The 16,913-nt window shown below is 44.9% G+C and overlaps 1 protein-coding gene across 6 annotated transcripts in view; it reads left to right on the top strand.

Moving 5' to 3' along the window:
* The window catches only part of TLCD4 (TLC domain containing 4), a 38,391-nt gene that overhangs the window by 8,371 nt on the left and 13,107 nt on the right, over positions 1 to 16,913 (top strand). For all 6 annotated transcript variants that reach the window (XM_068166283.1, XM_068166281.1, XM_068166282.1 and 3 more), the window contains 3 exons: positions 5,381 to 5,470; positions 11,989 to 12,047; positions 13,816 to 13,910. In XM_068166283.1, coding sequence (XP_068022384.1) covers positions 5,381 to 5,470; positions 11,989 to 12,047; positions 13,816 to 13,910 — 244 coding nt within the window. The remainder of the gene's footprint in view (positions 1 to 5,380; positions 5,471 to 11,988; positions 12,048 to 13,815; positions 13,911 to 16,913) is intronic.

The raw sequence follows: 16,913 nt of genomic DNA, 5'->3' as shown, positions 1-16,913 counted from the left end.
CTTGTTTGTGTGTATTTAAGCCTGTAGAAGAGGTTATTAGTTAAACACCTGTAAAGATTAGAGGGTCAGCTTTAGTAGGCACTGGACAAATCTTGAATGTAAACTGAAGAGGCTCCTTCCTGAACACCCAGCATACAAACACTGGTACATCACATGCTTGGCTGGACTGTGGTGCCCAATGAAAGGCAGTGAGAAAGGGAGCAGTGACTTGTGAGAGGTAACAAACTGAAGCAGGTTAATTTTAAGTGGCTTCTCTGTGAAACTGCTTGTCAGGGGAAGAGGTACAAAATTCCCTGCCACCAAGCACAAATGAAAATAAAACCTCTTGCAGTTAATTCTGTGATCTAATTGCTAGTGTATCTCTGGTCATGCTTCTGGGGGCAAACCACTCTCTGTTCTTCTGGTGCTACTACACCACAAACCTGTTCCATAGAAGTTCTGGTTTTCTGAGGAGTTCGATGAATCTTGGGCACAGAGCTGGAGTGAGGCAGGGGTGTACAGGGACATCTGTGGGTGGGTGGGTGGGTGGGGAAAGAGACTGCAAGAGGAGGAGGGGGACAGACACAGGGTACACACTGATGGAAGGAGTGGTGGAAACCTAATCTAAACCCCCTCCTCACTCCATTTGTGCTTCTGCAGTTCCACCCCTGGGCTGGATCTGCCTCCATTGCACCTGGCTCCTCAGACAGAATGCTTTTGTTCAGCCTGTGAGTCATTCCTGGGAGCTTGCCTCTCTTCTGAGCCATAAAGGAAATACAGGGCAGTAATTGCAGATGGCATGACCCTTGAGGTTTTGTTAGCAATATACTGCTCCAAAAGGTATCCGTGGTGCACAAGGTTCTCCAGCTGAAATCACTTGATACAGGATAAAGAGAAGGCTCTGAGGTGACCTAATTGTGGCCTTCCAGTATCTGAAGGGGGCCTACAGGAAGGCTGGGGAAGGACTTCTCAGGATCTCAGGTAGTGATAGGACTAAGGGGAATGGAATGAAGCTGGAGGTGGGGAGATTCAGGCTGGATGTGAGGAGGAGGTTCTTCACCATGAGAGTGGTGAAGCCCTGGAATGGGTTGTCCAGGGAGGTGGTCGAGGCCCTGTCCCTGGGGGTGTTTAAGAGCAGGCTGGATGAGGCTCTGGGCAGCCTGATCTAGTGTGGGGTGTCCCTGCCCATGGCAGGGGGGTTGGAACTAGATGATCCTTGTGGTCCCTTCCAACCCTGAATGAAACTATGAAACTATGAAACTTGATGCTTCAGCAGCCTATTACAACTTCAAAATATTCTTCAGGTGTTTCTCAAATGTGAAGCAAAAATATATCCAGTGTGTGGCCATCACTGCACTCCAACTGCACTGGTCATAGCACTGTGCTTCCTCACTGCTGTTCAAAGCAGTATCAGGTGGATACTTACAAAGTTGTTTCCATTCCTCCAGGCAGCATTAGCAACTCAAATATTCTTGCCCTTCCATTTGGCAGATGCCCACCTGCAGTGTTCTTAAGGGCACCATCTGAGTATTGGTTCAGTCTTTGAGTAGCTACCTGTCTGCCAGAAGAGCTGGGTGGGGATGGCAGTTCATTCTATCAATGCAGATCTCAATTCTCTGTTAAAATCAGCAATAGAGATGCAGACAGTGAAACTAAACTAAGCTGTTATCATGTTGGAACTTCCTTTAAGCCACATCAAGTGACCCATGAATTGCATAATAGGCTTTCTGAGATCTTATTCCAAGCCTGGTAGTGCTATGCCAAGTTGCAGTGCTCTGCATAATAACACATGAACTGTTTAAAACATCACAAGCATGCTGGAAATAAGCTGCTCTGCAAGCTCTAGGCTCCTCTGTAGTACAGTGTTTAACTACCTGAGTCAACACAGCACCCCAGTCTATGTCTTTTTTACTGCTTTCCACATATTTTTCGTGGGGTTGATAGATGTCAGCACACAGATGAGTCCTGGTCCAGTGCTCTGTCCAGTTCTGGAGTTAAAAGGCATGAAAAGCAAAGCATGGTTCATCAACAGTGTGTTGGTGTTACACCAACACGGCAGTGAAGGCTAACTGTACCTGGGTTCCTACAAAAAGGTTGCTTGTTAACCCTGCTACCCAAACACAGTGTTTTGGAAAGCTGTCTCGTTGCTCCAGTGTCTCACCAAAACAAAGAGGCACCTGAGGGAGTGCCTTTTGTGTTCAGAGAGTGTAGCTGGACCTGCATGTACCCTGCAGGCAGCGGTGCAGGTAGAGGGTGTTGCCATCCCCCACTAAAAGGAGTTGGTTAACTTAAATGATTTAAAAGTAGATGGTTGTTGTTTTGCCCTATATTGAACTGATGTAGTGAGTGCTCACACAAATGGTTCTGTTGGCAGCCCTGAAGGAAACTGGCACAGAGGATGGTTGTGCATTTTTATCAGCTCAGCTGGGTCTGGAAGAGGGCATCTGCCTGAAATGAGCTGTAGCACTGGAAATATATTGTTACGGTTGGAGGGGTTTTTTAATCAAGCAATTGAGCTGACTGTGTTTGCCATGCTGTCAGTTTGTTCCTTCTGACCTCCCAAGAATGAAGAACCAATGAAGTAACTGCTTCTGGAATTTTAAGTATGCAGACACTCCAACTGAGTTAAAAAACTAGACTTGACACAGATGTAGTATGACTTCAGTGCTGTGCATAAATCCCTGTCACCCCTTCTACCATCAGCGTTTGCACTGCTATTAAGCAGTTGAAAAAACCCTAGAAGTGACATGAATGTCAATAATAAAGGAACAAATATGGAAGTTCTTGATGCAACTTTTTTTCTTTGCAGTTTAATGAGGAGTTAAAAGATGCAATCTTTGACAGCAGTGTCAAGGAAACGTACAGAGCTCGGTTGCATGACCTAGATTCCATCTGAAAATGGAGTGTTGTGCTACTTCCCTTCTTCTGTCCCTCTTCTGGGGAGAAACTTTGAAGGCCAGACTTAAGGAGGAAATCTGCTGGTTTTGTGTGTGTGTTTGCTTTTATGTCCTCTCCTTTAAGTGCTCTCTGTGTGTAGCTTCTGTTCCAAACACTTAAGGTTTGGCTGAGCAGCCATTCCCAAGGCAAATTGCAACTGTGACATAATGAGCTGTATCCTGGGACAGATTTTACTTCGTTTGGCATTATCCTTTCCTACAGGTCAGCAGTGCCAGGTCTCTCTCCCACACCAGTACTACATGCCCTTTTCCACTGAAAAGGAAGCGAAGTTCCTGCCTCTGTTAAACCAGCCTGCAAGAGTAGATATTTTAATTAAACTATTAATTCTGTCTGCAAGAGTATTTGAAGAGCAATTTTAATTAAACTATTAATTTAAGGACTATTTTAATTAAACTGTTAATTACCATTACAAGTCTGTTAACTATTCCCCTCCCCCCCCCCCCCCGCCTCTTTGTTAAGAATGGAGAAGGAGGGGAAAAAAAGCATCCTGTGCTTATAATGGTTAGTAAATATTCTCAGCCAATTTGTTACAACTGACTGTTCAGATTATATTAAGCTTCATTCTTTCTTTGTTTTTTTTTAAACATTATTGAAAGAGCAACTGGAAATTGCACTTTGAAAACACACTCTTTAAACAGGGAGTGAATAAAGACTTTTTGATGACAAGTTACAGAACCTCTTAATGCCAATCCTGGAAACGGACTGAGGATTCTAACCTGCTCTTTCTTTGCCAAGTCTTCCACTGGAAGGAAGAAGTTAGCTGTGGTTTGTTTGTTTGTTTGTTTCAGATTTTTCATGATAAGAGTTTAGACCCCTGAGAGGGATTTATGCACATTTAAAATACTAATAACTTCCAAATGCATCTGTTCAATATGTACCAGGGCAAGACTAATAGCTAACAGCATCTCTGCATTTCTGTGCATCTCGTTAGTGGTGGAATATGCTGCAAAGATGTTTCAGATCACATGCCACTGAACTTTTTCTCATCTTTCAGATAGGATCTGTGGTTCCAGGAGGACCACGAAAATGATCAGGGGGTTGGAGCAGCTCTGCTACGAGGGCAGGCTGAGGGAGCTGGGGGTGTTCAGTCTAGAGAAGAGAAGGTTCCAGGGAGACATAATAGCAACCTTCTAGTACCTGAAGGGGGCCTATATGAAGAATGGAGAGAGACTGCAAAGGCCTGCAGGGACAGGACCAGGGGCAATGGCTTCAAACTAGAGCAGAGCAGATTTAGATTGGATGTGAGGAGCAAGTTCTGCACCATGAGGGTGGTGGAACGTAGGAAGAGGTTGCCCAGGGAGGTGCTTGGGCCCCATCCCTGGAGCTATTGAAGGTGCGGCTGGACAGGGCTCTGGGCAATGTGATCTAGTTGGGGCTGTCTCTGCTGACTGCAAATGGGGTTGGACTGGATGAGCTTTGGAGGTCCCTTCCAATCCAGACCATTCTATGATTCTGTGATTCCATAGAGCTGTTTTGATATGTAGGTTTTTTGTCTTCTTAGTCCCACATAAAAAGCAGGAAAGCAGACAGTAGCTACACAGTATTAGATACAGTTTATAGTAGTGTTACATCCCTGGCTAGAGAAGCAAGGTCACGCACCTTGGACCCATGCCCATTGCATTGTTCTACCTTCTAAGAATACATCTGAACTCAAAGGGGCAGGAACCCTGCTGGGGCCTCTGTAAATAGGTAATCCTATTCAAATGCTTGTTAGCATTCAGAGTTTATCTACAGGGTGCAAGCAGCCTTGAGACTGGTGTCTTTGGGGTAAAAATGTGTTTAGTACCCAAGTACAGGCAAGGCAGCTGTGGGTATTGTGAGTCTGTGTAGGATAAGAATAGTATAAAGCTGTGTGCTCATGTGGACCTGCGGCTGCTACGCCTCAGACACTTGGCTGTGACCTTCTGTCATACAGGCTGGGTCTTTGAAAACCAGAATCTGCTTCCAGTGCACTAGAGAACCTTTCTGAAACTTTGCTTGAAAGGATTTTTCATGTAAAGCCTTTTTAGTTCTGTGAAGCCTGAACCTGGCAGGTTTTATTATGGCTCATCTATTCATTTGGTGTCTGAAAGGAGAAGCCTGCTGCTGCAGGACTCGTGGGCCAGTTGTCCAGGAAATGGGTTGATACAGTATCTGTTAGAGAACTGGATGTGCTATGGTGTTTAGGGATTCATTCATATATAGAATAACTGGAGAAAAATGTGGAATTGATTACTTGAAGACTCTACTTTCTATTAAACAACCCCTTCCTCTTGTTCCACTCTGATAGATTCCTTGTTGCTGGCTGTTTTTCCTTCTAAGTGTAAGAGGGGTTCGATGTAGCATAAAGAAGAGATGATTGTCTTCCACAGAGCTCTCTGGACAGAGTGGCAGGTGTCCTTGGAAATGTCCTGCCTTAGGCCGTGCACAGCAGCACCTCTTGTGACTGTGCTCTCTTTTCCAGGACAGTGTCCACATTCCATGCCTTGGTAGTTGGTGGGTTCTGCCTCTACATTTTGTTGTACGATGACGCTGTCAACGCTGACCGACTCTGGTAAGACATCTTGCATGTGTGTTGTGTTTACACCATAGAATGACAGCAGCCTTTGGTACCCAGCCATTAAAGCCAAATCTTGCCACAGAACTTTTGGATAAGATGAATAATCCTGAGCATTCCACTTACTGTGGTTTTCCTGATGATGATGATTCCTAAGGTAGGAATTTGTTTTAATCCTGGAATCGGATTAAGCTTTCATTTGCTAACAAGACTAAATGGAGGGTCACAAAGATGAACCAAGGGCTGGAGCACCTCTACTATGAGGACAGGCTAAGGGAGCTCTGTGTGTTGAACCTGGAGAAGAGAAGACTCTGGGGGGAATCTTAAAGCTACCTTCCAAAATCCGAAGGATCCTATAGGAAGGCTGGAGAGGGACTTTTCATGAAGGTGTCCAGCAACAGGACAAGGGGGAATGCTTTGAAGCTTATGGTTAAACTGGAGCTTAGGGAAAAATTCTTCAGTATGGGAGTGGTAAGGCTGTGAAACAGGTTGCCCAGGGAAGGCTGTGTGCACCTTCTTCCAGGAAGTATTTAAGGCCAGATTTGATGAGGCCTTGAGCAATAAGCCTAGTTGAGAGGTGTCCCTGCCTGTGGTGGAGGGGTTGGAGTGGATGATCCCTGAGGTCCCTTCCAACCTGAGCCATTCTGTGATCATTAAGGAGGAAAAAATGCTTGGCTGGTTTTGTTTTGGTGTTTTTGTTTGTTTGATTTTCATTGTATTCTTGTATACTTAGTGGGACCAAATACAGTCTGAATGTCTCCTGAGTGATGCTCACCATGCTGAAAAGCAGCATGTTATTGTAGCTCTCTCAGTGTGTGGTGTGGTAAGCTTTATCTGACAGAGGCTTTTATCCTGCTTTGAGTAGACCTTGTTCAAAACAGCACAAAAGAAGTCATGAATAGCAGAAATAAAAGCCTCTTAGTGATGATAAATAAGTTCAATCTTCACATTTAAGTAATTTCCCTGGTCAAAGTCCAGGAAAAGCTTCAATGAGGCAGCAATTGGACCACTGTTTGTTCTTAGTATGTTTGAGACAAGTCATGTTAGATATTTTTGTGTGCTGCACTGGAAACTTAGTCTGTCTTATGCAGCCTCAGTGTCCTAGATTATGAAAACCCAGGGAATCTTAAAAGATAAAATCCATCTGCCTCTGGGGGCATTTTGTTTTCTGTATTTCTACTAAAGTCCCCTCATGTTTTTTCTGTTTGAATGTGCTGATGTTGGTCACTAGCAGTGGTTTTATTTACATATGGCAGAGTAAGGAAAACTACGTATTTTAAAGTCTAGTAGAAATATATCTGATCTGTGTGTTCTGAATCATAGCTTCAGGATCATTTCATGGAAGTATTTATCTAGGATAGGATGGGATAGGATAGGATAGGGTAGGGTAGGGAAGAATAGAGTAGAGTAGAGTAGAATAGAATAGAATAGAATAGAACAGGTTGGAAGAGACCTTCCAAGATCATCGAGTCCAACCTATCACCCAACACCACCTAATCAACTAAACCATGGCACCAAGCACCCCATCCAGTCTTCTCCTAAACACCTCCAGTGATGGTGACTCCACCAATCACTCTTTCTATGAAGAACCTCTTCCTAACATCCAGCCTAAACCTCCCCTGGTGCAGCTTGAGACTGGTGCTGGGTGCCTGGGAGAAGAGAAGCATCAGTGTTATGCATGTATACTTCTTTTTGATGGTCTAGGGTTTCCCAAAAGGCTTTACCTTTCTTCTGTAGGTAACACAGACCTATCTTACGTAGGTGATGTAGAAACTGTTTTTGAGTTGGTGAGAATAACACATCAGAAAGTGTGGAGGTGGTAGAAATCAGATAAGGAAAGGGAGCAGATGTGAATGAATGAATGAAGTTGCAGCTTGACAGGAGGGTGGGCTATTTCATGTGACCTTTCTTCACAATGGCTTTATGGTTGTTACACTGATCAAAGGTTGGTGTTTGATTAGCATTTGATACTATTCTGTTAAGAAGTCTGCAGAAAGTCAGTCATGTGGGCTTTTGTTTGTTGTGTCTGCCTGTACCTGCTCACGTGGAACTAATTTGCCACAGGTGCCTGCTGTGCAATCACAAAAGAGAGAGCTCTTCCCTTTTGCTTATTCCAGTCACTCCCTGCTTGTCACTCGTGGCTCTCCCTTGCATCAGAACTACAAACATCAAGGCTCCTAAGCGCCATTGCACTTCCCAGGAGACAGACAGGAAACCTGGAACATTTTAGCCTCAAGTTCTTTATTAATTGAGATCATTTTGAGATTCTAGCATGGACGCTTCTTGAAGGAGTGTGACAGATGGGCAGGTCAGCCCTATGCATTGTTGAAGTGTTGGTTTGCAAAGTCTTGAGAAGTTTTGTTGTAAGGTGACCATTCTTAGGGCAAGAAAAAAGGCAAGTAGACCATTCCATGTTTCATCCAGATGGGCAGAATCCAACGGTATGAGATTTAACACATCCAAGTGCCGGGCTCTGCACATTGGCCACAGCAATCCCATGCAGAGCTACAGGCTGGGGTCAGAGTGGCTGGAGAGTGGCCAAGCAGAGAGGGACCTGGGGGTGCTGGTTGATGGTAGGCTGAACATGAGCCTGCAGTGTGCCCAGGTGGCCAAGAGGGCCAAGGGCATCCTGGCCTGCATCAGGAGCAGTGTGGCCAGCAGGAGCAGGGAGGTCATTCTGCCCCTGTACACTTGTAGTGGTTTGAGCCTTAACTGAGAGTTAAAAGCTCAAATGGGGAAAAGGCTGAGAATCTCTTCCCCACTTCACCCCCACCTCCTCCCTCCAAACAGGGAGAGGAGGGGAAAAAAAAGGTAAGGAGCAAATCCACTAAGCAACAATCTGGAGTCAGCTTGGAAGTAGAGAGGCAAATAATTTTTTTCTTCAAAATATATATATATATATATATCAATAACAGGGAAAAAAGGTTCACAAGGGCAAGGAACAAGAATGGATGGGAGGGGGATAGAAAAAGAATAATACAAAACCAGTCTTTCTCTGAGGAGGCGCAGAGGCAGCAGGGAGAAGGATCAGGTCCGGCCACGTGGCTGAGGATCAGGAGAGCAGCTGCAGTAGCTCTCATACAGCAGAGGCAGGAGCCAAAAAGGAGATCCAACAGCTATGAGGTCCTGCTTTTTATACCTTGCTGGGCAGGGAGGGGGGAGTGGAACAGACTCAGCTTTCCCAGGGGGAGACGCCCTTCAGGGAGTGTAAAGTACCCGCAAGCCCTCCCCCCTGCTTTCTTCTTTTGTTTTCAGAAAAAGGTGTTAACCCACCACAACACTGCACTGGTTGGGCCACACCTTGAGTCCTGTGTTCAGTTCTGGGCCCCTCAGTTTAGGAAGGAGGTTGACTTGCTGGAATGTGTCCAGAGAAGGGCAACAAAGTTAGTGAGGGGTTTGGAACACAGCCCTGTGAGGAGAGGCTGAGGGAGCTGGAGTTGCTTAGTCTGGAGAAGAGGAGGTTCTGAGGAGACCTTACTGCTCTCTACAACTACCTGAAAGGAGGTTATAGACAGGCAGAGGTTGGTCTCATCTCCCAGGCAGCCAGCACCAGAACAAGAGGACAAAGTCTCAGGCTGTGCCAGGGGGGTTTTAGGCTGGATGTTAGGAAGAAGTTCTACACAGAGAGAGTGATTGCCCATTGGAATGGGCTGCCTGGGGAGCTGGTGGAGTCACCATCACTGGAGGTGTCTAGGAGGAGACTTTATAGGGTGCTTGGTTGCATGGTTTAGTTGGTTAGATGGTGCTGGATAATAGGTTGGATGAGATGATCTCAAAGGTCTCTTCCAACCTGGTCTATTCTATTCTATTCTATTCTATTCTATTCTATTCTATTCTATTCTATTCTATTCTATTCTATTCTATTCTATTCTATTCTATTCTATCCTATCCTATCCTATCCTATCCTATCCTATCCTATCCTATCCTATCCTATCCTATCCTATCCAGTTAAGCCATGTTTACCAATATCAAAGAACCAATTTTGTATGCTCAGTCCCTTGCATCTTCTCTGGAGAAGAATGTGAAGATGCTGAAGTGTGTTGGGAACACTTAAAAGTTTGGTTATGATTTTGCCACTGCCCCAGCTGGAAGGTATGATGGAAGGGCTGCAAGTATTTGAAGGGTTTCTGCTAAAGTTGTGACAACACATCTGCCTATACTCTGTGTCTAGCTGTGATTTTCACAAGAGCTGATAGGACAGGCTGAGAGAGCTGGGGTTCTTCAGCCTGGAGAAGGGAAGAATCTAAGGGGACTTTAAAGCTGCCTTCCAGTACCTGAAGGGATCCTAAAAAAAGGCTGGAGAGTGTTGTGGGTTTAAGGGTGGATGCCTTTAAGAACCACAGAGTGGAGGACCTCCAGGAGGACCAGAAAAGCCCAGGGATGGACCGGAGAGTGTGATCTGTGTTATTTCATCCCCATAAGCCCTGCATCTCTATAAAACTGACATTTTCTGTTTGTTCTGCCCTTTTCTGTCCCTCTCTGCTCTCCTGTACACTCAGGGGCCTTATCACTTATCACCACGGAGGAGGTTTGCAGCCTGGCTTAGTGGCCTTGGCCAAACTAAGGTCGACTGCTTCATTCGGGTTGAGGCAGGGGGATAATGGGCAGGGTGGGGTATGAAGGCCTGGGCATTTTGGGCCTGGTTTGGGGAAGGTTTTTGGGAAGGTGATGGCCTAGTGAGCTTTTTGGAGAAGCCCAGTGTGGAAAGTTGGGCTGAATGAATATGCATTGCTGAGTAATTTTCTGTATGCTTCTGTCCTGTTGTAGGTAGTTGTGAATAGTGCTTTCATTTAAACTTCCAGCTCTTTCCAAGCCAATGTGGAGCATTTTTCTTTGCTCATTTTTGGAAGGGGTGAAGACCACTTGTCTTGCACCCTGTAAACCCAAGACAGAGAGAGGCTTTTCATAAGGGTGTCTTAGCAGTAGGATAAGCACTGTGCCCACAACCTACTTGGCTCATGAAACCAGGTTTTGAAGCCATAGAAAAATATTCCTGTCTGAAGGTGCAGTTAAGAGAGCCTTTATGTCCAGTCTGAAGAGATGGAGTGAGCTCCAGGCTCTGCTGGTAATATTTCAGCTCACCTAATGCCAGAACTCTGATTTTGTGAGCCCTTCTGCTCTCTCACTCAAGGAGATGCTAAGAAAGCCTTGGAATGTAGTGAACAGATTGTGGTAATATAGGAAATCTCCTCACTGTGTCATTCCAAGAGGATTGAAAAAGAAGAGCTAAGTCACAGCATTGTCCTGCTTTCTACTAAACCAGACTTTGTATTGGAGGTAGTTCTAAGCACAGTTATGTTCCAGTTTCCTCACTGAGAGAGTTGTTAGCCATTGCAATGGGCTGCCCAGGGAGGTGGTGAAGTCACCATCCCTGGAGGTGTTCAAGAGGGGGTTGGACGAGGCACTTGGTGCCATGGTTTAGTCATGAGGTCTGTGGTGACAGGTTGGACTTGATGATCTTTGAGGTCTCTTCCAACCTTGGTGATTCTGTGATTCTGTAACACAGAATGACAGAATGGTAGGGCTTGGAGGGGACCTCTGGAGATCACCTAGTCCAACCCCTCTGCCAAAGCAGGTTCACCTAGAGCAGGTTGTGTCCTGTGGATCACAACACAGATGGCTTTCAGAGGGCATCCTTGGCAGTCCACAGTTTCTAAATCTGTGGGTCTGTTCTGTGAAGCTCAATTCATACTTACAAAACATATGCAGATCAGATGCATAACTCAGTTTCCCAAAATGTATGATGTTTCTGCTGAGGAAAAGAGACCTGCTTGCCAAACTCCCCAAAGCAGGAATGCAAGGAGGACAGAAAGAACCAATGCTACTGGCTGTAATGTGGATTCTTTCCTTTCCTGAGCTGTATTCACAAGTCTGGGTTTGTCCAACATCCTAGAAGAACTGAATGTGTGAGTGCTACTAAGAGCTGTGCCTGCTGAATGTTTGGCACCAAAAGGAAAGGGACAGAAGGTGTGAAACTACTCTGAGAAGCATTTCTCTGTGAAGGTTCCTTGGCTTCAGGGAGCTGGCAAATAATTCCTTTTGTGACTCCTCTTACTCTGTTGATCCCTATAAGCATCCATCCTCTTATGAATGTGAAAAACACCAGCTGAGCAAGATATTTTTGTCATCCTTCACAATGTTTTGCACTGGCAGCAGAACAAAAATGGAGACGCAGAGTGACAGTTGAAGTGCTAAGAGACACTGCCTGGGCTGTTGGTTTTTATCCTCCATTTCCAGAAAAGTCATCTCAGGGTACTTGCTGGATTTCAGTTGTAGTCTCTAGCAGGGCTCTTGGGACAGTCTCTAACCCCAGGGTGGGGAGGGGTCGTTAGTATACACCCTGTATCTGGGGGGAAGATAAATACATTTTCACAACTAGGATGTTTCTTAACTGTATCTCATAATGTCTCACTGGTGGGCCCAGAATGAAGTGACTGCTGGACATGACGTGTTTGATACGTGTCTCTGCTTTGCAAATTACAAAAGCTGTAACTGTGCTTTTGGTGTGCTTACAGGGGTGACCCTTCAACTGTGAAACTCAACATCGCTATCACCACAGGCTACCTCATTTCTGGTAACTATGCAACCTGTATATAGCACATACCACCTGTGTATTTATATTGAGTCATCATGCCTCTAGTTTTATACTGAGCCACTGTGCTGGAGATGCCATAGGTGTACACAACACAGTTTACACTGTGGCTTTTAAAATTCCAGGTGGAGTTGTGGGTTGTGGTGAAATCACAGGATCTTGCCAGCAGATGTGAAAGATGGAATGATACCTCTCCAGGCAATAAGGAAATGCCACTGTGTGGCTTTTTGGTGCTCTGATAAACACCAGCAACTCCAGCTCAGGTTTGGCCTTCAGACAATGGAGAAGGTGTTAGGGCAGCGCCCTTCACTCCTTTCAGGATGTTTACAAGCTGTGGCTCTTTTATCCTGTTTCCTTCTGTAACCTCAGAATGCTGGCAGAAGTTCTCAGTACAAGCTGAGGCAAATGATGTCATAGGGTCCTGCCTGACTCCCTTTTAAGTTGACTTTGAGCCAAAACGTAGTCGTGTGTAAACCATGGGAATGTTAACTTATGTTCTTGGTATGACATTTATCCCTGCATGTGTTTCGTGTTCTTAGTCATTTACTATCGACTCATTTGGATACAAAATACTTCGGAGCTTTTGTGTTTTATGAGGTGTGAGGATGATGCTGACTTGCCAAAGAAAAAAAACTTGTGGCTTGAGCTATGTGAGGGAAACCTTCTCATCTCAGAATGGAGTCTCTCTTTAGAGACTGGGCTGTAGACTTCATTATTTCTGCACCCCAGTGGCACTGCTAATCCGGTGATCGGCGTGCTCGGTTACACCGTCTCTGGGTTTTCCGTAAGGAATTCAGCCCCCATGCTTAAGTTCACTGGTATCTACTGAATAATTCTGCACTGGACTTCAATTATTAATGAATGAATGCCTTTGAACAGAGACCTGAACCCAGCCACTCATTCTCTCTGGCTTCCTTATATAGTTAATGTTTAATTATTAACAGGAAGTGGAGTGACTGTGCCAGATGATAGAGAGTCCTGCCTGGGGATAGCTCATTGAAAAGAGATCAAGGCTCTCGCTGCAGATAAAAAAGGCTTGATTTGGAACTTTGGTCACCAATATTCCAGTCCAAAGTCCTCCTTTGGAGAAAATAGGGGCAGAACCTGCGTGTCCCGGTACAGAAAAGAAAGTCTTCTGAAAATCTCAGACCATGATGGGAGGAGAAGGAAGCCCTTTGTCAAAGTTTGCTTTCTAACATTAACTCAGCTCCACCAGATCACATTTGCAGCAGTTAAAAAATTTCTGATGAAACCAAGGGAACTTACTTCTCATTCCAAGTGCCTGTTAGAACATATTTTGGTAACTGGTTCCCTGTGTGCTACTACATCCACTTTTTGATTCAGAAGCTCCCCGTCACAGACCCCTGCATGTATTGCATGGGTTTGTATACTGACTGTGCCTCCTGTAGCCTCCCCCTCCTTTATCGTTTTTGTTACTTGTTCCAAATTTGGGGGCTCATAAGTGTGAAGTCTTGCTAAGACATTCAAGCTCCACTTTTTCCTTGCAGGATATTTCAGATAAACTATTGCCCATGTACTTCCATTGATGTTGAAAGTAGGAACTTAAGGCAACTGTTGGAAGAATACGGTTGCTAAAGTCTTTAGCGTAGATAGGTTCTCTTCAGAGATAATTAGTTCAGGAGATTTCTAATGATGCCATACATTGACATTCATACCTCTAAAACTTGGAGAAACCCCATGCTGAGCATATAATAAACAGTTAATTATCATTATTTATTTTCTCTTGTAGATTTATTGCTTATTATTTACTACTGGAAGGCAATTGGTGACAAATTCTTCATACTCCATCACTTGGCAGCTCTGTATGCTTACTATTTTGTACTGGTGAGTGCTGTATTTTCCAGTAGCATAACAGGCAGATGGGATTGAAGATGGTGCTTTTATAGGCCTTATTTGCTTAATGTTTGAATGAGATTTTTTTCCACTCCTTGGTGTATTAGCTTTGTGGCAGGAATATTTCTTTTGAAAGCAGTGGTGACTGAAGACTCTATTTTAGCAGTCACTTGTGCAGACAGGCAACACCTTTGCCATCTCACAGGCCTTCCACAAAAAGCTGTGACTTAGCTCCTGAAATTAAAACTACTCTGTGTTTTTGTTGGAGAGAGACTTTGACAGAGGGGGTTTTCATGTGGTTGTAGAAGAGGGTTTAAAATGAAACCATGAGTCTGAGTATTTAGTTGGGAAATTAGAAGGAAACAGTTTTGGGTGGTTATGTGCTGCTTGGGATTGTATTGCCAAGACCACAGTCGGGGATTCCCAGCACTGATGGACGTACTACAATGAGCTGGCTGTTTTTCCTGCAGTGTCACTGCATCCATTTTACAGTGTTCATTTAAAAAAAATCTGCTGTGGCACAAACTGATGCCCTGAGACATCTTGTTTAAGCTTACTTTGTTGGAGAAGCAATAATTGAAGGGAAAGGGGGAAGAAAAGGACAGCGTTAGGATAAGGACATAGTTGCTCTTTGCTTGTGCTGTAATTTCTCAAAGATGCTTGGTAGAAATCCCACTGACCTCCAGAGTAATGCTCCTGAATAGCCTCTGAAAAGCTCATTTGGTAAATAATGAAAACCTACAAAATACAATTTACTTAATCTACTCCCTGCAGTTCTTTCCCTTGCTACTGTGTGAGTCCCAGCTTTGCAATACTGAAAGCGTTGAGGTGCCAGATTACTGACAGATTCCCCATGCAGTGGTTTAAAGGGGATGAAGTAGTCCCTGCCCTGGGCAGGGGGTTGGAAATGGATGATCTTCAAGGTTGCTTCCAACCCAACCCATACTATGAATCTGTAAGTACACTGACAAGTCAATACTCTTGGGTTGAAGATAATTAGATATTCTAATGTTATCATGGCTGAAAGTGAGTTTGAGCTCACGCTGGCGAGACCCCACCTGGAGCACTGTGTCCAGTTCTGGAACCCCTATTACAGGAAAGATCTGGAAGTGCTGGAACCTGTCCAGAGAGGGGCCACAAGGATGAGCACAGGGCTGGAGCTGCCCTGCTGTGGAGACAGAATGAGAGGGTTGGGGATGATCAGTCTGGAGAAGAGAAGGCTCCAAGGAGACCTTATTGTGGCCTTTCAGTATCTGAAGGAGGCCACAAGAAAGCTGGGGAGGGACTTTTTAGGGCATCAGGTAGTGATAGGACTGGGAGGAATGGAGCAAAACTAGAAGTGGGTAGATTCAGATTGGATGTCAGGAAGAAGTTGTTCCCCATGATGGTGGTGAGACACTGGAACAGGTTGCCCAGGGACTTGGTGGAAGCCTCATCCCTGGAGGTTTATAAGGCTGGGCTGGATGGGGTTCTGGGCAACCTGCTGTAGTGTGAGGTGTCCCTGCCCATGACAGGGAGTTGGAACTAGATGATCCTTGAGGTCCCTTCCAACCCTGACAGTTCTGTGATTCTATGACAATTCTATGATTAGGGAAATTAAAATACCACTACCAAGGCTATTCCCTGATGCAGAGAATTCATTAGTTGTTTCTGGAGCGTATAGACTGTGTAGTGTTGGTGTGAACTTCTTTTAGAGCAGTTCTTATTATCTGGATAAAGTTGTGCCCTTTGGTGTCCATGTGTTACTCTCATTCTCTTATCTTCAGAGAAAGCTACTCAGAAGTATCTTGCTTCAAAAATTGCTTTTGAAGATATTAGAGAATGTGATTAAGGACAGAGATTTTCTGTTTGCTCTGAAGTGACCTGACATGCAGTGCCTGAAGTGGTGGGCATTAGAATGCTTGGTGTAGGGAAAAGGAATCATGATGTGCTCTCCAGAGGGTGTTCAGGACACCCCTACTACATTAAAACCAAAATCTTTTTATCTCTGCATCTGCAAAGTGCTGCTTACCCAGCCATGGTGTAATGGGATACTGTTTCCAGCACAAGCAAATGGTAATGCAGAGAACAGGCTGTGCTTGGTCACCTGGAGGAAGGTGCTTGCCTAGGTGTGCAGCTGTACAGGTAGCAGGGTGTTATCTGGACACCGCCATGGAGAAGATCTGCTCTTCATCCATGTTGTAGGTGAGGATTAACTGGTACACTGCAGAGATGAAACTCCCCTGAGGGGTGGGAAGTCCCCAGAGGGGGGCCCCAGACACTGTAATATGTTAACCTATTGCCTTTCCTGTATTATTCCTATATGAGGAGCAGACCTTCTGGTCAGCTCTTTTGGCCCTGGGCATTTTGGGTCTTAGCTGCTGTGTTCATTTTTGGCTGTGTGTGTATGGTGGGTTGAAATTACCCCCAACTAATTTGAGAGAATTACCCCCCAAAATAAAATTGCCAGACCATCTCAGTGGCAGCAAATGAAGCTGTATTTACTACAATCTAGAAATAGGAAATGCAATGAATATGTACAAAATACAATTTATAAACAACACAAGCACCCCCCCTGGACAAAACCAGGGGGTTGCCGACAGCTTCCTCCTCTTCCCCCACCCTGGACAAGGGAAAGAGGAGAAAAACAGAGTAGCTTGTTAAGTTTACTTAGCCACAGCTAAGAAACACAGCCAAGGTCAGCAAGCCAGCAGAAGCTACCAGCTGGTATCTTTGCAAGAGTGAAGAGCTGAGAAAGTTTATACAACTAACTTGATGTAAGTTATCAGACCAATGGGATTATTTAGACCTTATAATTATTTTCCCTTTACATCCAATGGTAATTTATTTACTTACATTCTACCACTTTCTACTCAAGATCTGTGGAAAATTTCCTAGGCATCAGCCTAAAACTGCCACAGTGGGAGGGAAGCCTGGCTGGCAGCGTGGTGGGTTAAAATTTCCCCCCCACCACCATTAACTTTGCCAGACCAGCTCAGTTGGAAGCAAATGAAA

Source organism: Melanerpes formicivorus, unplaced genomic scaffold (assembly GCF_026170545.1).
Source record: "Melanerpes formicivorus ecotype bairdi unplaced genomic scaffold, bMelFor1.0.p_v2 SCAF_99, whole genome shotgun sequence".
Lineage (NCBI taxonomy): Eukaryota > Metazoa > Chordata > Aves > Piciformes > Picidae > Melanerpes > Melanerpes formicivorus.
Note: the sequence above shows the minus strand (reverse complement) of the source record. Positions and strands in the feature narration are given on the sequence as shown.